The 25,763-nt window shown below is 35.5% G+C and overlaps 2 protein-coding genes and 1 long non-coding RNA gene across 8 annotated transcripts in view; 1 reads left to right on the forward strand and 2 right to left on the reverse strand.

Moving 5' to 3' along the window:
- Positions 1 to 25,763, forward strand: part of LOC105835671 (furin-like protease 1) — a 216,426-nt gene that overhangs the window by 148,124 nt on the left and 42,539 nt on the right. The gene's annotated exons all lie outside the window — the stretch shown is intronic.
- LOC105840423 (dynein intermediate chain 3, ciliary) lies at positions 875 to 8,624 on the reverse strand. Its single transcript, XM_012687348.3, has 7 exons — positions 6,408 to 8,624; positions 5,544 to 5,972; positions 4,756 to 5,038; positions 4,169 to 4,453; positions 2,761 to 3,230; positions 1,872 to 2,210; positions 875 to 1,527 (listed from the first exon to the last, which is right to left on the reverse strand). Exons 1-7 carry the CDS (start codon positions 6,563 to 6,565, stop codon positions 1,275 to 1,277), a joined length of 2,217 nt encoding a protein of 738 aa, XP_012542802.2. The 5' UTR covers positions 6,566 to 8,624; the 3' UTR covers positions 875 to 1,274.
- On the reverse strand, positions 22,252 to 25,691 carry LOC105840424. The gene is made up of 2 exons (XR_003626498.2): positions 24,508 to 25,691; positions 22,252 to 24,092 (listed from the first exon to the last, which is right to left on the reverse strand). It is a non-coding gene; the product is annotated as an uncharacterized LOC105840424 (long non-coding RNA).

A 25,763-nucleotide genomic window follows, 5' to 3' on the forward strand; every position in this document is an offset into this window, starting at 1 on the left:
ATACAGTTCTTGTCGTCATTCGCGAAATGAATGATTAAAGTGGGAATGATTTTACTTCTGTAATCGACCGGTGAAATAATAAGAAATCGTCAAGGTATTTGGTGGCGAGCAACAAAAAGTTCCGGAAAGTAGTGTTAATGTTATCCATTTAAACTTTCGCAAAGAAAACGTGCCCTTTGAACGCGTCAAGGAACTCGTAGATTAACGTAAAGTATACAGCTTGCTTATACATCCCTTCTCAAATCGCCCGCTTCTCCTCGAAGGAACTGAAATTGCGCGCAAGGGAAAACCTCCATTTCAACTTTCGTTAAAGCACGCCGAACTTTCATCTGGTTTCACATTGCCGGTGAAGGAGGTGCGATTCGCAAAACGATAGCGCTTAATTTTTCATCGTGTGAAAAGTATTTTTGCATGCATCGCTGTATATACGCGCTAATTGCGTGACATGTGTTTGTGTTGCGTAGGTGTATGTGTCTATGTGTGTGTGTGTTTGTATATGTGTATGTGCGTGCGCGCGAAGTTCTCGGGGGTGGAATACCGGAAGTCGAGCTGGACGTTGGTGTCCTACCGGAAATGTCGTCTTGCTCTACTGTCCGGTCTACGGCCGGAATCGAGCCTTGAATGTTAGCTCTTCCTGCGCGAATTTATCATCCCGAATCCCTGAAGACCCAAGAGGATTTCCCGTCGTTCCTTTTCGACTCACGATAATACGAATCGCCGTGTAGCCTCGAGCGAATGGGATTAAGTTAGTTTGCACGATTCGGTTTTTCACGTGAATCACGGAGAGATCGAAGACATATATCACATGTGATTTATTTGAAGAAGTAAAGAATATAAGTCTCGCTGTGTGTGAATTGAAACAAATCCATTGAAATAATACAATGCACACATAAGTATATTTATTGCCAAGAAGAAATAACTATAATAATAAATTCACTAGGCCGTTGTTGATTTAATATAATTATTTGATATTCATCAAGTTATTTTATATTCATCAAGAATTATATTGGATATTTATTTGGAATTCTTAACTAATTCTAATTATAATTACGTGTGCAAAATACAATAAATATTATTAAAAATCACGTAAAAAAAAATAAATATTCATATTCTCTTTCTCTCTCAATAAAGAAAGAAAAATTTTTGAAGTTAGTCTTGTAACACTAACATGAGGGAAAGCTAGGAACGCTTTGGATAACGCAACATTACGCGATGGATTGGAAGTCGGAAATCCGTAGATAAACTCTAACGCGAGTGGCTTCGATCTCCTCCGCCTAAGCCACGTCGGGTTTCGTCTCTTTGTCGATCGATTCCGGCAGAAAACCTACGAAAAGTGTCTGCAGATCCTTCGCAAGGGAGGGTGGTTCCCAAGGAATGCAACGATCTGTCATGACAACCGTACGCATCTTCTTTCCCATCCGCGCCGTAAGAATCCTCCTCGTCCTGCTTGTGACCTCCTTAACACGTTTCTCCTCACCTCCTTCCGATCCTCTTGAGGTGTCTCGGGATTTTTCCGCAGCCATAGCTCTGTATAAAATATCGCGGCTAAATTATCGATAGCTCAATATTAGATGGAATGCGACGAAAAATTTAGTTTTCGAATCTGCAAATTTTTTAAATAAAGCGCTTGACGCGAAATGCTCTTTGCGCAAATTTATTAAATATCGTTTTTACATTGTGATTCAATACTGTTTGTCTAATACCAGTAATAAATAATACTTGGTTAAATAAAATGAAAAAATTCATAGATGAGGCAAATGATAAAAAGCTCTTGAGATGTAACTTAAAGAAAATGAAATCTCCTGAAAATAAAATTCTAAAGATAAGTCAGTCCAAGTCCAATTCTGAAAAACGTAGAATCGGAAACTAACCTGCTTTTCAGAGTTTTCTTGGTGAGTTCCCTTGCTTTTGTCCTTGCCATGTTAGCTTCTTGGATTTCCTTTTTAGCTTTTCTCACATCTTCTGTCATGCTGGCGAATTCCTCAGGAGGTGCCATTATTTTCTGAAAGAAACGAATTTTTTCTTCCCCGCTGTACTCCCTAGTTAACTCTCTGCGCTTATAAACGCGCAGGAGCTTCGTCCAGCATTCTCTTTCCTTCCGTTTCATTTTGTCCTTGATTGACGATCTCGTTCTGATGTCATCCTTCGATCTCGTTCTCTCGTCGACCTCGCTCCATTTCTCACGATCTTTGACTGTTCGATCTGTAGGTCTAATGCTGGCAATTTAATATACTTTTCTTGTAGATTTTAAAATTAAGAAAAGGAAAGAAAAAGAGAAAGAAATAAGATTGATTCAAAATTTAAGTGAGGGTTATTCAATTTTCATTGATATTAGAAAAGTTTAAAAGTCATTAAGAGTTTATCAATCTTAACAAAATCGAGTCTTTCAAGCTTTTCTCCATTTGATATATTAACTTTTTTATTAAAGTTATTATATCGGATGGAGAAGTTGTAATACACGATGGAATTATAATATAATGAAAAAGTATCTTGTATGTGGTATTACTATAAAATAAAGATAAAATCAATAAAAAGATTATATATACAACATGTGTTATAAAAAATTTATATATAAAATTAATATTTTTATATAATTATTAAACGTTAATCAATATCAGGTTAATTATAAAAAATCAATTAAAAGAAAAATTGTGAAATATTTTTAAAGTACTACATAAGTACAATATATGACTATATAAATAATGTTTTTTTAATTGTCAAAAATTTATTGTGCTAAGATTAAATTTATGAATATTGTACCTAATTAATTTTCTAGAGGTAGTTCTGCGGCAGCAAATATTAGGTTTGCAAACAACAACTTTACACGGTCTCGCCAATCTGAAAATGACGGGTCGCAATCGCTTCTTCCGCGCCTTCTTTCTGCGCTTTCTCTTGCTAATTTCCTGCAGAGGAGATTCTACAATCGCTTCCACCAACGGAGGCAAGGGCTCTTCTGCCAACAAAGGCAAGGGCTCTTCCGCCATTGCCTTCTCCTGTTCAACGTCTTGCGCTATTTCCGCCTTGGAAATTTCGACGGTCTCGGTTTTCTTTGGATATTTTTCTCGCACTTTGAATATTTTCTTGGGTGGCATTTTCTCGAGCTCTGTCGCTTCATCTATCGGTAAATGTGAATCCTTTTCGATTTTTCGACCCGTGAATTTTTTCGTGAAGCGACTTATTTTCGAAGATGAGATATCTAAATCCTCGAGTTCTTCATATTGCTGTTTTTCCTGCAAAGTTCAGATATATAATTAAATTAATATAAAAAAGCAACAAATAAAATTAGCGATATATAATAAAATCACTTAATTATCTGTGTATATTTCATCACTTTAATTGTATTAGATGCAATTACACATATGGTGTCTAATACTCTGAAATTTTAACATATATAATTTTAATAAATGTGTCTTACATATTGTAATAATTGGAAGTAATCTTTTAAAAAAATTTCTGTATAAAATTTCTATCTAAAATAATTAAAGTAGAAAAAATTGGCACATTTTAAGTAATAATAAATTATATATAAATGATTACGTGAATGTAATCTTTTAATTCCTGATTGTATTTAACTTGAAATGAAGAATTGTAATAATGAAACGAATAAGAGAAAATGATAAAATTGTTTAAAAATAATCATAATGTAATAAATATCTAATTAATCATTTCTAATTTGATATAAAGTTATTGATGGTTATACATAATTTATATATATTACATGAATTTATATTTTTAACAGCTATATTAAATTTTGTTGAGGACATAATTATTGTTTAGCGATATTTCGCGCAACAGTGGACGATAAATCACACCGAAAAGTAAAAGGTCGCATTCGAATGAAAGATAGATGAAAAATTACAAAAGTTTTCTAATATATAGCAGTTAGCTGACCACAGTGATATATTAGAAATTTTATTAAATCATGAAACAATAGTCAATGAAGAATAGTCATGTACAATTAAAGATATTCAAATAACACGCCAATTTTTATACAAAATTTATACTCACAATACAAAGTATATCTTCATGCAACTTTGATTAAACATTTTTAATTTTTTATTATTATTAAAAAGTTATTAAATGCCATTTCTGATTGGTTAGAAATTTTAATTTGAAAAATGTTGATGAAAATGATTATTTTGTATTCTACAAATTATTTTATTATTACCCTTTTTACAATCTCAAAAAATTTGTCTTCTACTTCTTGCAGTTCGGGAGATTCTTCTTTAAGTTTTTTCTTGGATATAATTTTAGATTTCTCTCGTGTCTCTTTTAGCCTTTCTTTGTCGATTTTTCGTTTGTTACGATCATTCATTAATCGTTTATCCTTCTTTTTATCTCTCAGATCTGCTAACGAAACTTCTGACGGCGGTTCCTCTGCAGTTCTTGTTAATTTTATTTCTTTCATTTTCGTGTCTATTGCCTTTGCGAAACGCGAACATCTATCCAGGTACTGGCATCATATTTCGGAGAAATGCAATAAATATTCTAATTATATACTCCTTTTTAATTAATTGTAATTTTGTAAAATTTAATTACAGAGTTAAATAAATTCTACAGAGTTTAATAAAATTTAAATAATTATATATAAAAAAGTTGATTTGGGTCAGGTTTTGAATAAAGAATTATTATCAAAATTCGTTATATTTTATAATATCAACAGCGATTTTTCAACATCTATCTTTTACGTACTGCTTTATAAATTTCTCAGGAATTAATTCCATAATACAAATTTATTAGACTGTCGATACTCACTGACGTTAAATCGATTCTATCATTTTTATCAAACGTATATAATGCCTTCGTCAATTCAACAAGATAAACATAACCGGCAGAATTTCCGACGGCCACTAAAGAACCCATCTCGTGTGACGCGACCGCAGTTAATTTTTGCTCGCATAGTTTCACTGCCAAGATTGGTTCTTGCAGGCCCTCCAGAAGGTCCCATATAGTCAACACACCGATACGCGTCGCTACATAAAATACAGAGTGCCTTGTTTTGTTCCAGCAACCACAGATTGCGCCCTCTGGTATAAATCTGAAGATTAATAAGCGTATGATAAAAATCTTAGACTCATTGTCAGTTATGTTTAATTATGTTCTATACATATTGAGAAACAATTGTAATATTTTAATATATGAAAAATGAATTGATATTTATTTATTAACGATTATTTTATTAAATATTGATCAATTTAATATTGATATTTAATGTTAAATACCCCATATTAAATCCCAGCTATATCTCTGTCAACAATTATTTATATTTGTACAACAGACGACTTGTATTTTGTTACTGAAATGATTCACAATGATGAATAATGATTGTATTATCAATTATGGTCTCGATTTACGCAGTTTGAATATAATTTGATCATTTTTATTTTAACATATTTACGAAAACGCACACAGTATTGAGTTATCGAACGGAAACATACATATTTTTTTATTGCAAACATCTTTGTTACTTATATTAGATACAGACATTATCGTTCTTACAATTATTTCTTCGAATGTCTTATTTCAAAGAAAAAAGAAAGTACCTTGTCGCTACGAGACTGCTGTCTCTAGTGTCTTCTGCCCAAAAACGAGCCGTACAGTCGCCGATAGTCATAAAAATCTTTGGATTGAAACCACTGCGATCGACGGAAAAAACTGGGCTGTAATGAGCATTGAATCTCAAGGCCATTTTGTCGGCCGGCGTTCTCGCTTTTCTCGAACCACTGATCACCATGCCATTCTCAAAACCGAACATGAATTTCGTGCCTACGCTCGGTTCATAATCACCCGACATGATTCCGGTCGCACGGTCCATCCTCGGCTCATTTGGCGTTTCAAAATCGAACACGAGAATTTCAGTGGGTTGTCGCAACTTCCTGGTGTCCCACCACATGGCACGGCCGTCCGAGGAACCCGAGAAAAACTCTGTATTACTTTTCGTGGCGATCCACTTCACCACCGTCGTGCAATCCCTTAGAAAATATTACAAGATTTTTATACACAGTATTTAAAAAGTACAGTACATTTATAAAAGGGATTTAACTATATTTTTTTATTAATTATATTTTCTTTTTTCTTACATGTATATTTCAAAGATAAAAATATCCTTCTTATATATACTGTTGCTGCAATTTTCACGGATAAAACGAAATACACAAAGATAATTAAATCGGTATTGCATGCGCGTTGTTGGTAAAAGAGAAATCACGCGCGAGTGTCGTGTGAAAAATAGAATGAAACTTAATTGAAGCCGGAAATGTAACAGGGATAACGTTTTAATCATTCATCATCATGCCGCGTGAGCACGAAACGCTCTTTTGGCCGACCAAGAACAAGGCACTCTGGTACTGAATTATGAAATTCAAAGTTCCAAACGTCGTGCACGGGCATGTTCATGTCGAGATTACCAATGACTGAATTGACGATGAGACATTTGAACCGGAGAGGTGCCAGTCCTGACGTCCCAGCTGCAAACTTGGCCTGACACCAAGCCGCTGGCAAGTATGGAAGGATCCCGGGGATTAAACTCGCTGACCACCGTGGCAGACGGAGCCTCCAGTGCCATCCACGGCTTATTAGGATTGTCTGCCGTGATGTTTTCCGAATGTTTGGGACCAGTTTCACGACGTTACGGTCGTCGACCGTACGAGTACGAACGCATAGAAAAACAGTGTGTTATTTTTAAAAGATTAAAAAGTTGCGCTCGTGAAATCCGATTTCAAGCCATTAGAGACGTACCGTTAAAAAATACATGCGTTGAATGAAGTGTATGGCTACACATTCCATTTCCGATACGCGAGAAATGCAATATCGTTGGGTTTTTGTATCCGATTTATTCGCGTGCATTGTTTGGCTAGCGTTTCATTCGTTATAGAAATAAGATGATTGCAGTTGCTGATGTAGAAACATTGCATTTTTAATCAATAGTAATGCATTACAACTTGATCGATCAACATTTTATCGAGTATCGAATAGATATTGTGTAGTGAGAATTTGCATCGTATATCTCATCGCTAAAATGGAATTCCACGTAGGACTTTGTAATCTAACTTTATGTTCAAAATGAAATGAAAGAAAATGTCTGTTTTACTTACAAATTATGTGATATATCTAACAATTTCTACTATAATTTAATAATATACCGTACATATAATTTATTTCTATTATAACAGAGTTATATTGGCAGATATTTTTATATATCTTTTATTAAAAGATTTATTTAACGTCAACAAATAATAAAAATTTCTGACGTTTCGTTACTTTCAAAATTTAAAATGTTTTATTACGAACAATTAGATAATTGTAGAAAAGAATAAAAGCAACGCATGTATTCTCTTAAAACGATTGATTAAAACGATTGAGATTGTTATTTATCGAAGCTATTTGCATGCCGTATAAAAAACTCGTCGTTACTAAAAACGTTAATGCGGATTAAGAGCGAACGTTGTGCAACCGTAATCAAGTGCACCGTCTAAATGCTGTTAAGGCTCTTGCACGCTCTTTCCACCTACCAATCTGCCAGATGTACGCAATGTTGTTATAATCTGGCTTGATTCCAAAGGAGCAGTACGAGACCACCATTTTACTACCAGAGTCTGGCGACCAAGAAATATTGTTCACTGATCTCGCCAGCGTTTGAGGATCCTCGTAAACGTTCACTGTCCTGAAATAAAATTGCTGACTCTAATACAAAAGAAATATTATACTTTCTTTTACGCGGTAATAATACCATTAAAATGATGTCCAATATGTATCTAACGTGAAAATATGGGACTTTAATATTTTGAAAAATAATACGAATTCCACGTTCTGCAAGTTGCACGATGATGATGAACTTTGTAATATATACAAATCCTCTTAGTATTAATATATGGTATTTGATAAATGTATTATCGCGGTAACCTAGTTCACATTGTGAAAATTTACTGTATTATTTCCGTCTCTGTTTTTATGGTACGCTCAAATTTTCATCTATTTTATATTAAATTTAACGGTGTTAAATTTGATTTTATTTTACGTTTACATTTATTTTACATTATTCTAAAAAATGTACTTTATATTGATAAATTATTGAAATTATTATTTTGTCTTTCCTTCTTTTCAAATTAGTTAAATTACTAAATAGTTAAAAGTCGCCCGCAGCAGAAAATCGTTAGTTTAAAACAGAGGAAAGCAAATTTAGCGAGTAGGATGCATAATTCATTCGCGTCCACTACGCGACTCCGGAATCTCGACATATGTTCAGATACCTTCGGGCTCGGCGCGGGTTTAAATTTTAAATCTTTTGATGGTCGAACCAACGTAGTCGTTCTTGTCCTCCACGAATATATACATTTTAAAATTGTCCATCTAAAATCACACAAAGTTCCATATGCGGTATCAATGTGTCGTGTGATAATGGGAACTTTAACCGATTAAAACCCTTTAAACTGATTAAATTACAGTTTTACAATTATCATGAATACGACCACGTTGATTAAATCTTTTGATATAAATATTATACACTTATGCATTATTTTATTACACACGACAACGTCAATCTATGTTCGTGGTATACATGAATTATAAATACTTTATTTGCTATAAATAAAATATAGATGAAGTACAAGAAAATTAAATTTTCACCTGAGATCACGAGGTTTCACTAATTCTGTGGGAATCATATCATCGAAATAGTGTTCGTATATGTTAATTGCGCCGTTCTGACGAATACCATTTTCTGTTTGCTGCAAGAAAGACAATGACATAATTTCTACGTTTACTCGAGTAAATAAATATAAGATTGTATTAATATATAGAGTCATGCAGAATCAATCAAGAAATGTAATTAATTTCTTGATTTTGATATTAATTATTGAGAATTCTGTTAAGTTCTACCCATATAACATCGATATATATGATCCATTTAATATACTTGGAATAAGTTGTGCAATTTCGACGCCCAATCTTCGTCCTTCTCGACTCGCCTGCGAAACCTTGCTGTAGTTTCCTCGTCCTTTGGATTGATTTCCTTCGGCCAACCACCCTCGAAGTGAAACATTCCGCTGCTCTTCGTCTGGCTGCCGACAGTTTGGGCCTGGAATTCCGTAGGAATGATTGCTAGGACGATAAGCTGAAATTCCACGGGGTTGACCACTGGATCGTATGTGTTCGAATGAGTCTATTTCTGTTTATTCCTCACTTCCCAATACACAATAACGTAACATTAACGGTAAAATTAGCACAAATTTAGGATTATTTGGAATGATTTTTGTATGTTATATATTATATATATTTTATCATTTATTTTCTTCCAAACATATGGCAGAACTTTGAAATATTCCGCACAGGAACACGGCATTAAAATTATGAGTCACGAAATTGTTGTTCTTAAAGTAATATCGAATGTCTGTCTTAAGTTGTCTCATTATAAAACAGAACGTGATGGCCGCGTAAAATTCGTGTGAGCTACACTACACACGTCTTTCCACGTTGCAGTTTCATAGAAAGTTACACATTTGTGGCATCAGGTAGCGAACTCCGCGAGATGCGGATGTTGCGCCGTCAGGCGCGCCAGTCTGACGCCAATTTTACCGCAAGTTGCGTCTAGTTCCGTTAAAGTAAAGCGCAGTTGATTTTTGAATATATTAGCAGAGTTTTTGAACTGAAGGGAGGGAGGGTTAGGGAGGTTGCCACAAAGTGTAGTTCGTTACTCTTTACATCAGATCCGACATTGTAACGCTAAAGATGTTATTACAATGGAAATCTCGAACATGTAATCTTGTAAATTTAATAAATTTAATAAACGATCAGTCTTTTCGAAAAACTTTTCCTGCACGTTTAATGAATATAATAACATTATAATAACATTATTAGATAATCAATGTTGAATGTAACAAATTATTAGTAATTAACCTCATGCAAGGCAAACTGTTTAGTGTTCTGCACGCCGACGTTGCACTGAGACTTTATAATGTAATGTGCCATTGCGTCAGGATCCGGCTTGATCTCCTCGTCTAACTGTGGACCGCATGTGTCGAAGATGCACTGCTTGCCAAATTCGGCACGTGTTTTCAGAAAAACTTGCTTGATCTCCATTATATTGTATTCAACGTCACCGAACTGAACCAATGATTCTAACTCGCACGTGCGAAGCTTTCGAAATCAATATTTAAAATGTAGGAAATAACTAAAGCGTCACACGTGTATTCCCACATGTGTTTTACCGCGTGAAATTGCGTACGATCGGTTTTTCTTGATGCGATTAATATCTATTTGTCATTTTCTTTTTCAATATGAAGTACTGTAGTACATCTTAAACGTATAATAATTAAACAATAATTAAACAAAACTCTATCAAAATAACATTTTTGTTTAGTTTTAAAATTAATTAAAATTTAAATTATCGTTCTGTTGAACGAAATATTGAATAATTGTAATTTTACAAACATAATTAAAAATTATTTTTTTTTTATTATATTTTTTTTAACAAGATACAATATATCTCACAAAAATAATTTTTTAAGAGCATTCTTTGTTACGTAATCAAGTATATTCTATTTTTATCAAAACTAAAATGAATTAAACACATTATTTCTTAAATAAAATATGAATATAGAAATAAAAATAAAGAATGTTTTATATTTTGTCAATCTCATCCTTGAACTATAGAACTTATTAAATTTGATTTGTACAAATCTCTCGTTTTTTCGATCAAGCTGATTGAACGAATGTAAGACACTGGTAGATTGGCGAAGGTTGCAATCAAGATTTCTGCTCTTGTATGTAATACTTAGTACATCGAGAATCGCTGATGTAACTATTCCATCTTAACGATCATTCCATACTTTTTATTGTGACTTCAATATCATGCTTGTCACGTCTTCTACGTGAAAGATTGCTCGCGTATGATAAAAAATTTTATAAATTTTACAAAAGTCATTGTTTCAGAACTAAACATTTTAGAATTTTTTAAATTTACTTTGAATAAGACTAATAGGACTTTTTATAAAATCTGATTAAGATTATTTTATGTAAAAATTGTGTAAATGAAAAGAATTTTATATTATTTTGTTTAAGTTTGGCATCTTTACCGTAATTTCTTTGACTTGTCTAGAACTATTTATTTTTATTTAATTTATCAAAAATTACAAAATTACTACATAAAATTATTATATGAATACCACATTTATTGTATAGTGCCGGAATTTTCTAAAGCGACTTCGAAGCGGTCGATGAAATTGCACAGTAACTTTATATTGTACAATCATATTGTTCATGTCTATATTGACATCAATATTATATCTACATGATATTTTTTTTAGTTACATGCTGTTGCATCAGTAATATTGATCGTATATAGACGCAGCTTTGATAGTTAACGAGCTTTGACGAAATGATACACTAGCTTTATATATGCATGCACAAAAATACGAGCATCCGAAATTGGACATTGATCGAGGTTCACTGAACAATTTTTTAAAATTAAAATAAAAACCCATAAAATATCTTCTGCTGCATGATGCGATGAAACGCGCCTGCATATTGGTATTTTTATTAGCCAACGAAAATGTTATGGTGATTTATGTACATGTACTCATACATGTTTTATCACATACGGTGCTGCATCAAATTGCTATCACGATGACTATTAACATTAAGTATGTAAATTAGCATATTAGAAATTCAATAGGAAATAAATTAAGTAAAAATTAAGATGACTGTGAGATTAATTAGCAAATTTCTTTCCTTCGGTCCAAAATGGAAACGAATTTTCCAAATAATTTTACATAAATTTTACATACATGTTGACTAAGGCCAGTTTCTATCAACATAGATTAACTTTAATCTCAATTTAACTTATTTGTTATCTCATTTTAATCTTCCAAAGATTAGAAAAGGTGGTAGAAATGGATCTAAGTGAGGTATTAAAAGGTATTCTCAGATTTCATCACTCAAATTTTTCATATAAATCAATCAATAATTACAAATAAGATATTATGAATGTATAATTGTTTCTTAAACTCACCCTTTGACTTGTATTACATTTCAAAAGAGAAGCTTGTTAAAAAAAGAAGAGATGTTTAGCTAAACTTGATTATAAATATGCAACATAGTTATTCTATCGTGATAAATCGTTTAGCATTTGAAAGGATCAGTTGTTTTTCCGATAGACTTGATGGTCTTCTTCGAGCAGCTTTTTCTTCTCACACATTGTAATTTCCGATCTCACGATTCGTAGAGCTCGATAAACTACGATGCCCTCATCAACTAATGGCCGCGGTATCCGTTTGTTAGCATCCGCCGACCACGTTCCATCAACAATAATCAACGTAGGCGAAGATTCGTATTGTTTTCGAATTCATGCATCACGATGCTAACATTGCTACAATTTACGAACTAACACAGGTATATAGTATCGATTGTTGAAACTTGTATACCTTTCGACCTATCCTTTTGAAATGATGCGATTACGAGATCGTATATACAGTATATACAACATTGAAAAAATACACAAATGATTTTGTACCACATTAGTATTAAAAACGTCAAAAAATTCAAACATAAATTGTTTAACAATACAAATGTACGAAGGTGTACATTTATAATTATATATATTATACAAAAATAAATATTTCACGTTTACGTTTACATTTCTCACAATTCCTACAGTTTGTTTTATTATTGCTACATTTTACAACGATTTCGTAAATCAAGTATAGTTTCAGTAGGAATTATCCCGAAATGGAGTGGCGAGTTGCAACACGAAAGACTCGATAGTTACGGTACGTTTCTCGAGTGTCTATCGATTTGCTAATCCGCGCTACACCTGTAGTTTTCCAGCAGGATTTACCGAACAAATAAAGAACTTAAACGAGACCCGGCTAACCGATTACAAAACTAGGTCATTTGTAGAACTCTTTATTGTCAGCTCTTTTTATCTCTTAAAGTTTGCACGTGTATAATGAGTTGTGGTTTGTCGTCAGGACTTACTTCCTTATCAACTAAGAAACACCGATAAGAAAGATAAAAAAATATGTATTGTCCAGTACATGAGAAGTCGAAAATCTCTTTTTGCTAGAGAGTATCTCTTAACCTCGAACAAGATCTTTTAGCTGCAACTGAAATTGGATAAATTTTCTTATTGAATTCCTGCATGTCTACAAAAGTATATATTGTCATCAAAGCTTTTTCCAGTTGAGCGTACTTCTCTGCGGGAATTCACCGAGCCGAGCTATTCCGTGCGAACCCTTTCAATCAGGTCGCGCGGCTTTTCCATACGAGAACGCAAGTTTTCCCAAAGACACGAGTAGCGGAGGGAATCGTCTCATGACTCTTCCATGAGCGCAGTACGCCATCCATTTGCTTCGGCGCTCCACTCAACTTTCCATCCTTAACTCTTCACTCCGAACTTTCCTCCCTTGTACCGGGCAGAGAGCCTGCGATTCGCCAATTTCGCGCGGAATGCATATTCGTGATTTCACTCGTCCTCTATATGCTTAAACCTCCCCTATTTTCACCTATTTCCTCCGCGATCTCGACATTGATTAATTAATCTTCTAACTGACGCAATTCTTCCTGGAGCGTTTCATGGAATGCTTGCCGACGAGCTACTTTCATATCGCTTTTTGACCTATGCTTATGTTATATAGTTTCATTCTCATTTAGCATAATGGGATGTTATTTTATTGCACTGTGTTTTTTAATCCTAACATTGTTTATTTGACTTTTTATATTTCTGGAGGATTATAGAATTAATTTATTCAATTATGCACATAAAATTTCAGAAAAATAGAAGTATGTATTTTCTAAATAAATGTATGATTAATGAAGGTTTAATCGTTTAAAAAATTCTGTTGAGAAGAAATAAAAATGAGGAAATATTCGTTTTTATTTGGTCAAAGTTTTGTGTATCACGAAGTGAAAATTCGACTTTTGCAATCAGCATCCCAGATTTCCATAATTTAATTTCTATTGGCTCTCTTAATCCGCCAGCGTTTCAGATGCGCTGCAAACTTTACGGGGAGCTTGTCGCGGATTAAGCAACGAGCGTACTCGCTTGAATTTTTAAACTTTATCCATCTGTTTTAGAAAACTTTTTTTCCACGAGAGCATTAGTCTTATTTCCAATTCGGTGAGATTCATCTCGAAGTTTTTGCAGATCACACGCCAGTAGACGCGATACCTATTCCGCACATCTGCGCACTTTCTGTCCCGATGCTTCGAGAGGCACCGCGCGATCGATTAATCGGACTTAAACTTTAATGGCAGACTCCTTTGATCCTCGCGGTAATTTCGGCAATTTACCATCTTAAGTTTCAGCCTCCTCTAAGCCTCGTCGGTTATGACTTCTACAACAGAATCGCCCGGAACAGAATTTCGGTGGAAAGCCTTCTCGCATAATCATTATTTACAACGGTGTAGAATCATTAACGCATCGTTATGAAACGCTCGATTTTTTCCGTTTGCATTTTTCTTTTATTTTTAATACTCCCAACTTTCAGCTGAATCTGCTCTTTCGATTTCTTCTTCGTATGAGTACGTGAGCATATTTTGCATCTTATTTGTTCTATTTGATTCGCTTCTCTGTATACTACTACTTGAAAGTCTTACTATTCTATTCAAATATGAAGTATCCTTCACCAACTTCTTTCTCATGAATTTGTTGAATCATTCTCCGTTATTTCATACCCGTAACTTCGTTGGGCAACTTTGTAATTTCTGTTACTCAAAATCTTGAAATATCTCGGGAAATACTTAAATTGAATTATTGTCTTGCGAATACATTTTGCATACAATTTCCCGGATTTTTACGTTTCAATATTTGTGTCAATTAGTACATCAATGCAGTTCTCGCATTGTAAAATAATTACATTTAAAATTGTGCTGTCGCATTGAGTTAATTAATAAATCAGATTTTTGTTACGCTCGAAAATTTCTCTACCGTTAATTCTTTCGTATTGGATTTCGGCTTCGTTCTCGCAGTCGGAAATTTTAATATCACTGCCCGATAAATTTTGCCGAACTGATGAAATCATCGAAACACGAATCACGAATGTTAAATTATTGATTGCCGCCCTTACTCGCGTTTTGTCGATATCGTTGTTACCGTTATCCTCTGATTCATCAGTAAATGTTGATAATGTTGGATGCGTATCTTCTTCCCGGGCGCACTTTTCACGCTCCCTCGCGTCTCTTTTTCCGCGCGCTTTCAAAGTCTTGTCCTCGATCGCGGACTTCCATTTCGAACTCGTTTCTGTGAGCTGCCGAAAATCCGATCTTTCCTCCCCCGCGCCTCGCACAGGCGACTCGACGTCGCCGTTCCCGACTTCCTTCTTTTTTCCTTCTGGTTTCTCGTGTACAACCTCGATCGTGCGGGGCCGCCAGAAATCACGTTTGCCCAACGCGATTCTTTCCTGCCAAGCACGTATTTCCCTTCTGGCTTCCTCGACTTTGTCCGCGAATACGTCCGCCAGCGATTCGTCCTCCTACAACAGGATCTTTCTCTTCCCGACTGACGAATATTCCGGCAACTTCTGCTCAAGATCGAATAACTTACGTCGCCGTTGGATGATAACCCACGAAGACATCTCTTCCGAAGCGACTTTGGTCTGTAATTTTAGTCTTCCGCTTTTCCGAAATACAAAAATCGAATTGTCCAAACGTTGAATGAAAATGACAACTTTGGTACTTGCAATTTTATTTTTTTTTTTTTTAATTAACAATCATTTTTTATATATTAAGAGAATGACATTCTCTATAAAATTAATTAATATTCACCAATGTTAATTTTTTATATTACATTTCCAAGATTTCTACTCTTTATTAATTATAACATGAATTAATACAATATAATCGACTACGAAAATATTTATAAAACAGAATTGAAAAAAGCAACATTAAAAAATTTTTTATTTCAGTTTAATTTATTTTGAATGAGAGAGGGGAAGAGAGAGAGAGAGAGAGAGTAAGGCAACGGCACATTTTATTTCCTCCCACCAGATAAAACGTCATAGAGCTACGATATTCCCCCCGAGACCAATTATGCTGGACACTTCAATGCGCCCTCGATGTGTTTAAAACGTCCGGTGGGAAGACGACGAATGGTATCCGTTTTACCGCTCTAATCTAACGCTAGGGTGATTTCGTCCTGTCCAATTTTGTTCTATCGCTGCCGTTGATCTTGCCTTTATCTCATTTATTTAACCCTTTCAATCTAACCCTTTGAACCCTCCCGATGAAAACCCTCGCAGTAATACTTCAACTATCGTTATTAAATCTAAATTCATTTCTATGTGAAAAATAATATCTGCTCCTTATGACACTGTTGTCCGTTTATGTAATGTCTATTTTATGAAAAAAAAATCAATGTGGATTTTTAAACATTAATCTTTAATTTAAATTACTAGTTCAATGATATTCATTGAAATGTTAATCTTGAAATTTAAAATTATGTAAATAATTAAATATGTTGTACTTATCAATATTACAATTGTTTAAAAAATCGAAAAAATATATTCAAAATAAATATATATAATGATATATTTTATCGATGAAAGATAGAGAAAGAGATGAATATTAGAATTTAATAATGGAGCACTTTAAAAATAAAGGGGAAAAAAATATTTCTAACAATCAGAGCAAGATATTGCGCGTCATAGTTGTTGGCAAGACGGCAGAACCATAATGCATCTTTGATGGTACGTAACAAATTACAGTTTAATGGCGCAAGCCTGGTCTTGCGGTGATGCAACGTGCACATATCCGATTTAAGAAATCATTGAATTACAGCGGCACAAGAATACGACAGACGTACGTGAAGTTTGCTTGATAAAATCTGCAGGGTTCTTGCATATAGAAAAGAGGATTTCAAGAAGAAATTGAGGGGAAAGTATTATCGCAAAGTGCAGTTTCTTTGTTTTATCTGTCATGCTTTTCCTCGTGCTTGCCAGCGAAATAAAGCGAAATGAGACAGCCAATAAATTCTCATTGGGCAGATTCATGCGCGGATGTTTGTTGGTACGTCCTTCATTAAGAAACGGCGTTGAAAACGCCTCGCCGTCTCCAATTACGCCGGCGGATCTAAAACGGCCAAAGAGAAACAGCCACGTTGTGTGGAGCCCCCGAGTTTAGCGCATTAATCTAACTGTACAGGAGAGAGGACGCAGTTTATATAGACGCATATAAACGGTACGCTTCGAAACCGACCGCAATCGCGACAGCGACGTTCTTAATTAAGCTGCCCGATTGTGTCGCGCCACGGAGACGTCCTACCGTGCCGGATCAGCGAAATGCGGTGTCAATGGGAGACAGGCGAGAACATGAACGAATCGGAACAATGAACGTTTATCAATGTTTCCAGCCGACGTGGCGCTTTTGCGAGGTCCGATCATGGTTTTCCATTGAAACGTTTTTACGAAATTATCTCCTCCCCCCACCCCCCACGTTTTTCCGCTTCGCGGCGCTATCAATCTGCCCGCCGTGATATTTCTTGTATCACGTTTTGTTGCTGCCGATGCTCAAATGTGGAAGAAAATTACATAATGCCGCCATTGCAGGCTCAAATAAAGCCGCGCAGCCGAGGAAGCGCGGTATTATCGGATCACCCTGGGTTTCCAGCGGAGATCTCGTTACCCTGTCTGTCCGTTCTCGAGCGACGTCGATGGAAAGCGAAAAAAATAGTCTTATTCCGACCCGACGAAACGTCGTTTGCGCGCTGTCGTTGGAAACGGAAACTTACCTTCCAGGTCCGCGCAACAGATTTCCGGCTTGCAGACCTCGACGTCGCAGACTTTGCTTAAAATCTCCTCCCTGCGACCTTTCTTCACGGTCGTTCTCGGTCTTTTAAGAATGGCGCTTCAATTCTTGTAATCGCTCTTTCTCCAACTTCCTCCTTATCGAACTTCCTTTCTCCAACTTCCATCTCTTCAATCGAGGCTCCGATCGAAAATTCGGGCTTCACAACCCTCATCGTTTCTCTCCTGACGCGTTGCTTTTTGACAATTTTGTGCTCTACCGCCGCTGATTCGTGCATCTTTTTCTTGTTCGGTGTTTTCTGCATGTGCTCGACTATCTGTCCGCTTTCAGGATCCAGCTTTGGATAACTCACGAATTCCTAAGAAGATTAAACATAGTAAATTACAGATATAATTGTTTATTAGAATTTTTTCAAGACACTATCTTTTATCTAAATGAGATGAGTGACAATTAATTAAATCTGTGGTTCGATATTGCATACACATGTTGTAATAAAATATTACAAAGTAGATGAATAACACGTTATTCTTTTACCATCATAAACAGAAGCGTTGGTGTATAATAACGATCATTAACGTTTCAAGAGATGCAAAAATACGCGTTCTAAACAGCATGAAAGAAAATCTCGTGCCTACGGAAAGTGCAGCTTTCCTTCTTCTCGGCTACTTTAGTTTGCCTTTACCCTCTTTACTGTTTGAAAAAATGTCGCTTGTGATTCCGCTAGTTCCTCGAAGAACGCGGGGTCTTTCTCCGACCTCTTAGCTCGAGTTTTTTTCCCGTGGTGCCCGCCCTTTTCTTTAACGTGCGCCTTATTTCTATTTTTCTTCTTGTTGTTTCTTCTCCTCAGTCTGTTCTTTGATACGAACGGCGAGTGGTCCGCTGCGGAATCTTCGTGAACGCTGGCTTGCATTTCCTTCAATCGTGCGTCGACGGTCTTCTCAAACTGTCTGCACCTCTCAAGGTACTGCGACAAAAGATACATTTTGCTTTTTGTCTTTGTTTAGCATAAAATAATGCAAGATCAAAATTAAAACATACGGAATATACAAATTCGAAAAGAGTAATAACCAGTAAAGTCCAAGTTTATCATATCAAAGTATTACAGTGATACAAGGATTTAAGTTAAATTTGAGTTAGCCAGTTTCTAAAATACATCCAGTTATTACTCCTTTCGACACTACTTTTCAAAACACTGCAGTAAGATTCGCCTTGTCGGTTTTGATATTAATAATGTGCCCTTCGGAGCACTCTAATAGATATATATTGCCGTCGTGGCCATGTCGACTGTCAGGAGTTGACCGTCCTTGTGAGGCGCGACAACCGCGAGGCTGTCGTTGCAGATGCGAAACGTGTTCACCGGCGAATCCACGCCGTTCAGAATGTCATACACCTCCAGGAGACTCGTTGCATTTATGGTGAAGAACTCCGAGTACCTGGATCTGCTCCAGCAACCTCCACGTAAATCAACGTTTTGCTCGCTGTACGCATAAAATTTCATCTTGCACTTCGGTCTTTACCGAGCGTCTGCTCTGCGACACGATAACAACATTAACTTCGAAACTACGCCGGCAAAAATGACAATGGAAAGCTTCGACACTGATAAACAAGACATTAGTCGAATGGAGAAACCGCGAGATATATCATTCTGTTTACGTGAATTGCTGCATCGCTTTGTTTCGTGTTAAGTATTCATAACTCTATTCTACTCTTTGTATACTGACTAATTTACAGTCTGATATATACAGCACACAATAGTACTGATAATAATGCATACTAGTCTGGCATCTATACAATCTTAATATACGTAACATAGTTACATACATAACAAGTCTACAGCGAAAATAAATCAAAAGTGAGAAATTCTATGATCTCATTCTCTGAAGTAATTTCAAGATAAAAATAGTCGTAACCTTAACTCGCAAGACTAGTCGATTAAATTTAATAAATCTAACCGAATAGCGAGCAAGCTACCCTCTTTGATATCTTCCGTCCAGATCTTGACGGTCCAATCGCCCACGGTGAGGAAATTCTTTTTTACAAAAGGATTTCGATCGATGGGGATGACAGGGTCAACGTGACAGTTGAATCTCATTGCCAGTTTATAGACCGGACTCGTAAGTTTCCGGCTTACGTTGATCACCATGCCGTTCTCGGTACCCGCCAGGAATCTGTTTCCTATGAGCGGCTCGTAATGCAACTTCGTGACGCCGATTGCGTAAAGGATATCCGGTCGGCGCGGATTATTTAGGTCCATCACTAGCTCGTCGGTCGGTTGCCTCATCTTTCTGATATCCCACCACTTAATCGTGCCATCGCCGAGAAGAACTCCGTATTGGTCTTGGATTGGGTCCAGAATGCCTGGTTCGCCGGATTTCTTCCCGCGCCGTCGGAGAGAGAGAGAACGGGGGAAGAAACGGGAGTGACGGAGATTACAATTTGGCAGCGAAACGGCGGGCTCTTTGGAAACATTCTGCCACGACGACGGCAGAAATTGCGACCGCGTTTACACGAAAATGTATGAATTTTCAACGATCCGTAACCCTCCGCTGAGAACCACTTTACAAACCCTCATGGAGTCTGTTTAATTAACGTGTTTTGAATAATTAACGCGAAGGTGAAATTGATCTTTGAGAGACAGTGCAGTCGCAGCTTCTTAACCTGAGTAAAGTTGCGCAATATATCTGGCTATATCTATTTTGTTCTTCTCTCTACAGAGTTAATGAGAATAATTAATCGCAGTATTTTCCGATTTCCAACGGTTTAAACGTCGATACAAAATCATCGAAGGAATCGTAACTATTTATTTAATAATAAAATGTATGTCTTACAATTGATACTTGAAACGGGAAGAAATTAATAAAGGTAAAGATGAGATTGCCCATTTTAGCATTATTAAAATTTCAAAATATATACATAATTGTCAGCGCGGCGACTTTAAACTCCAATTACACTCGAACAAAATCACGTTGCAACGTTCCGGCTTATATTTTATGCGGAGGTATTCGCGTGTTCCTAATCACTGTTAACACAGTCGCGTCGATATACGTCATATCTGGACCTGTGTTAATTCAGGTATCAGAAACTGCCGTTTGCACGGCTTTGCAGCGTTTCTCTCGGAGGATATTTGCGATTCCGCAGGCCATACATCAAAGTCGAGCACGTCCAAGTTCTGGCCAATAATCTCGGCGGATAGGTGCAAGTTCCGAGGAACTTCCTATTCGCAGATAGATAGATAGATACCTGTGGCTAAACTGACGATGGGACATTTGCACTGGCCCATCCCCAATTCGGATGTCCCAGTTGCACACTTGCAGACATCAGTCCGCTAATCAGCATCGATGGATCGCGCGGATTAAACTTGATGATCATTAACGGTGACGATGATCTCCAGCATATCATCGGTGCGTTCGGGTTCTCTGCGACGACACAGAATTACGTGTTGCATAGCTTTTTCTGAAAGTTTAATGCTGTTAAATGAATAAGTGATGAAATTAATGCTTCTTGCCCAGAGAATTTTTTTCCTCTCTCTTTTTTTCGAAATTTAATTAAACGTATAAAAAAAAACCATTTTGCTTCCTCATTTTTTTTTTTTAAATTGATAAAGTTTATTTAACGTTGTTAAAAATTTTTTCAGTGTTCCAGTATTTTTAACAATAATAAAATTTTGATTCTTGTCAACTAAAGGTATATCATGGAAAGGTACAAATATCATGTTTTTAATATGAAACTGGAAAATATTATCTTTATCAACAATTTTATTTTTGATGACTTTTTATATATTTGTTAATAGTTTTTTTTTAAATTTATGCCAACTATGAAAGAAATATATATATTTTAAGCTTTGCCATATTATGCTACCAGAAATCGTGTTACTAGAAATACGTTCGGCTTTATAGGCGGTTGTTTTTGTCGTGTGATATGTTTCTGTCAATAACAAACGTGTCGCATAAACAACACGCATGCGTACCGGAGTCTGGTGTGTAGATATAAAGATTCATGTCAGCGAGACGCATTTCAAATATTATGAAGGACTTTGAAACGGCCAATCGATTTCCGCGACCGGAACCAGGACGAGCGTGTGACAGGTCGCGTTTGACGACGACATGATGAAACATGCTTTCCGATACGTTGTAAAACGTGTCAGATTCGACATTCTAAAAAAAAAATCTCTGCGCTGGATATTGCATTAGTATAGGAAAATTCAATAAAACTCACAAACACTCTCTCTGAACAAGGCTATACGGATCACGCGGATTATAGGAAAAACGGATAAAAATAATATTAACGTTAATTTTGAAATAATAATAATAGAAAATGTTTCTCTTGGATTATAAAGCCGAACTCGTGATTTCAATTTCCATTATACTTAATAAGTTTTCACATGGCGAGCATCGCAATAACGTAAACGTTATTATCTCTAAAAAAAATAAGCTAGATTTTTGTAGGTGAATTTTCGTTGCGAAAATATCGCGAAAGATTCGCGCTTCCTTTGATGGTGTTTTTTCCTAAATAAAGTACATGCTGTTATGCGATAACATAAGAGCATTATCATACTGATGTCCCATATATAAGAGAAAGGATTCACATTAGATGGTTTCGTCTCGAACTCCATGAAAGTGTAAGCGGCGGCCAATCGATTCTGTACATTGGGCGACCATGACAGGTGATTGATTGGTCTTACGATAGGTTGTGGATCGACGTACATGTTTGAGGTTCTGAAAAAAAAAAAAAAGAAAATTAAAGCTTCCGCAAAAATCCGCGCAAAATCGCACCCGTGGAAATTCGTTTCTCTCCTTTTATCTTTTTTCCCATCCCCGGGTACGTAAATCATCCGCTCGACGACGCGATAACGCCGTTGCTTTTACACGTTGCAGACGCCGTTCTTTTTGTTTCGTCCGCTCGGTAATACCCTTCGCGAAGCGATTAATTGTAACGACAGCCGTAGATTCTTCGTTAGGATGCGCGGAAATGTATGGATGTCATCAACGTTCGAAGTGAAAAGTGTCTTTCTACTACCTGGATTCGAGCTCTTCCTGCCGCGACTAAAATAGCCAGCTTTATTTTGAGAATTTATCGGATAAAGCAATAAAATAATGCGGTTTTGTATAATATTGCAAAAATACAGTAAGTTTGTTTCTATTTTCTTCTGTGTAAGTTAGTAAATTGTTACATTGTTGAAGTTGGACTCAACTTTTTGTTTCTTTTTGTTTATTCTTTTCTGGCTACTTCTTGGTTCCGAAAAAGCTTTTTTTAAAAACTTTTATTCTCTAGAAAGTTCTTTTATGTACTTTCTTAAAGTTTTCACATTTTTTTTTCCGCGGATATAGAAATGCATCGGTAACTGCAACGAATGCTTGTATCGCAGGCGGCGATGCTTAGAGGTACACCGAGTATACACGGAAGAAAAGCGGATCAATTCGCGCGCAAGAATCACGTGAGGCATCTGAGAGGCGCAACACGTGTTCGAACGTGCGAGGAAAAAGAGGGAGAAAAATTGCAACTTGTGTTAAACAAGCATCGAAAGACGAAAAGCCGACGAGATAAGAGAGTTTCCCCGCGAGCTTCTCAATGACAGCATCGTCGTCTACGCGAGACGTTGCATCGATTTATAGATTTCCCGTTCTATAAATAAGTTACCGGGTTTTATACAAAATACGCGACAATGCAGAATAATGTGACGATAAGTTCGTAGAATGGATTTTAGATCTATAAAAATTACAAGTATATTAATTGGAAACATTTTCTCGTATATTATTGGTATTTTTTTTCTATGTTTTAATACGCGGAACTCGTCACCGAATTTATGAGACTCTATCCTTTATGTCTGTACAAGAACGTGTCGCACGATCGGCATCAGTCTTGGCGAAGATATGCGTCGTACGATAATTCCGTACGTGACCGCGATTTGCGGAGAGAGATTTAACTCGTCCGCGGAAGCTTGCGTCGGGCACGTTGAAGCGAGACTTTGAATATTCCTCGGATATTGGCGATCGGGGATTTGCAGTTTAATGTATGCGGTTAAAAAAAATCAAGTAAGATCTAGCATTTTAGATTTCATAAGCATAAACTTTGAGTTTGAAGTAAGGAAATAAAAAAATTGAAAGAAGAGTATTTCTATAGTATTTTGATTGGGGCTTGAAAAACACAATTAAAAAGTATATTTATTTTATTTTTTTTCTATTATTACAATTAAATTTTATAAAATCGTGAAAATGATAATACTGCTTTTTTCATAGCGACAAAAATGCAACATACCTTATAACACGGGGAAAAACGAGTGCGGACGGTTCCAAATCATCAAAGTAATTTTCGTAGATGTTGATCGCGTTATTCTGCAGTATACAACGTTCCATCAGCTAAGTTAATAAAATGATAACAGAATTACTATCTAATCCTCTTATCTTATACTGCATTTTTATTGCATTAAGGAAAATGCGTTTCCTTAATTACGATTACATATTTTATACATGTATGTAGAGGAGAAGTAATATCATAGCCATCCATTTATATTTTGTACAATAACATTGTTATTAATCAATATTTTAAATAAAAATTTTAACATTTCATTCGCCAATGTGTTGTTTTATCGAGTTTAAACTCAAAATTATAAAATCTGATATTTATAGAATGTTATTAATAAAAATATGATAACATTGCATAATGGATCGAAGAAAAACAGATAATGTGGCTTTCATGGCTATTATGTAATGCTCTTTAAATGTGTGTGTGTATGTGTGTGTTTTATAACGGATATATTTCAAAATGACTCACGACAGTGAGGTTCTTCATCTTCGACCATAGTCTCTTCACGCTGACGGAATCTCAACACGGCTTTCTCGTCCTTCACGTTTATCTTCTTAGACCAACCACCCTCCAAGTGTAATATCCCGCTTTCTTTTGTTACCTTATGAGATATCTGCATCTAATGTAAAAATAAAAAAGAGATATCACAAGCTATATGCAATAATCACATTGTAAAAGCAGTTTTGCATCTCCATTTCTAATTTCTCTTCATTTCTATTCGCCTTTTGTTGCAAATGTAAAACACTCTTTATACTTAATACGCGAGCACCCTTGAGAAACGCGTCATGACATTAAGACGGTTTATTTAAAGAGAAAAGCGAAATCTTTCTGACATTTCCTTTCGCACTGTATTTTGCATTGTTAATTCGTATTTTTGTTTACCGATACAGTGCCTCTTTTTTAGATAAAATTTTTGTTTGTATGAAATTGATCGAAATTTACGAAACATTTGAACAAAAACCCACTGTTGTGGCAAACGTGTTGTCAAAAGCATACTCATAAATATTGATTGTTTATGTTTTTTGTGAATTTTGATAGATTTAATTTTTTCATTGCGAGAAATGCGATGATTTATGATGTAAACTGGAACTGCGAAATGCACCGTGAAATAATATTATGTTTAAATTAAACTTTCCCCGAGTTTTATTTTGCTTCCGGATTGAAAACAGGGATTTCCATCATAATTTTGCATATTTTTTAGAGAATTGCAGACAATATTTAATTTAAACTGACGTAACTCTGATCCTTTGAAATATAAAAATATTAGAGAAACTCACGGGAGGCTCGGGATATTTACAACGCATTTATTAATTCTTGAAAATTAAACATCAAACGCTAACTCGGTAAAATTAATTCGACGATGATACAGTAGAGCTGTTATTTATAATCCTCTAGCCTTCCCTTAAATCTTATATAAGATAAGGTATATCCTTATGATATATAAAGTCTTGACTACAGAAACTCATTAACTGGTTTAGCTAATGTTTAATTTACGGATAACCAGTTTATGTAACTGATATATCACGTAGACATGTAGCGTCACGTTAACACAGTAATAGAATAATCGACACGTATTTAAGATCTCGATTTGAATTTAATAATCTATATCTATTACTTGTCAAAAATTGTTAATACTTATTCAACATTTTATCTGCGACATTTTAAATTAATTGTCTTGATTATATAATTGGTAATTTGTATTTCTTTGATTAAAAGGGAAATTA

Source organism: Monomorium pharaonis, chromosome 9 (assembly GCF_013373865.1).
Source record: "Monomorium pharaonis isolate MP-MQ-018 chromosome 9, ASM1337386v2, whole genome shotgun sequence".
NCBI lineage: Eukaryota > Metazoa > Arthropoda > Insecta > Hymenoptera > Formicidae > Monomorium > Monomorium pharaonis.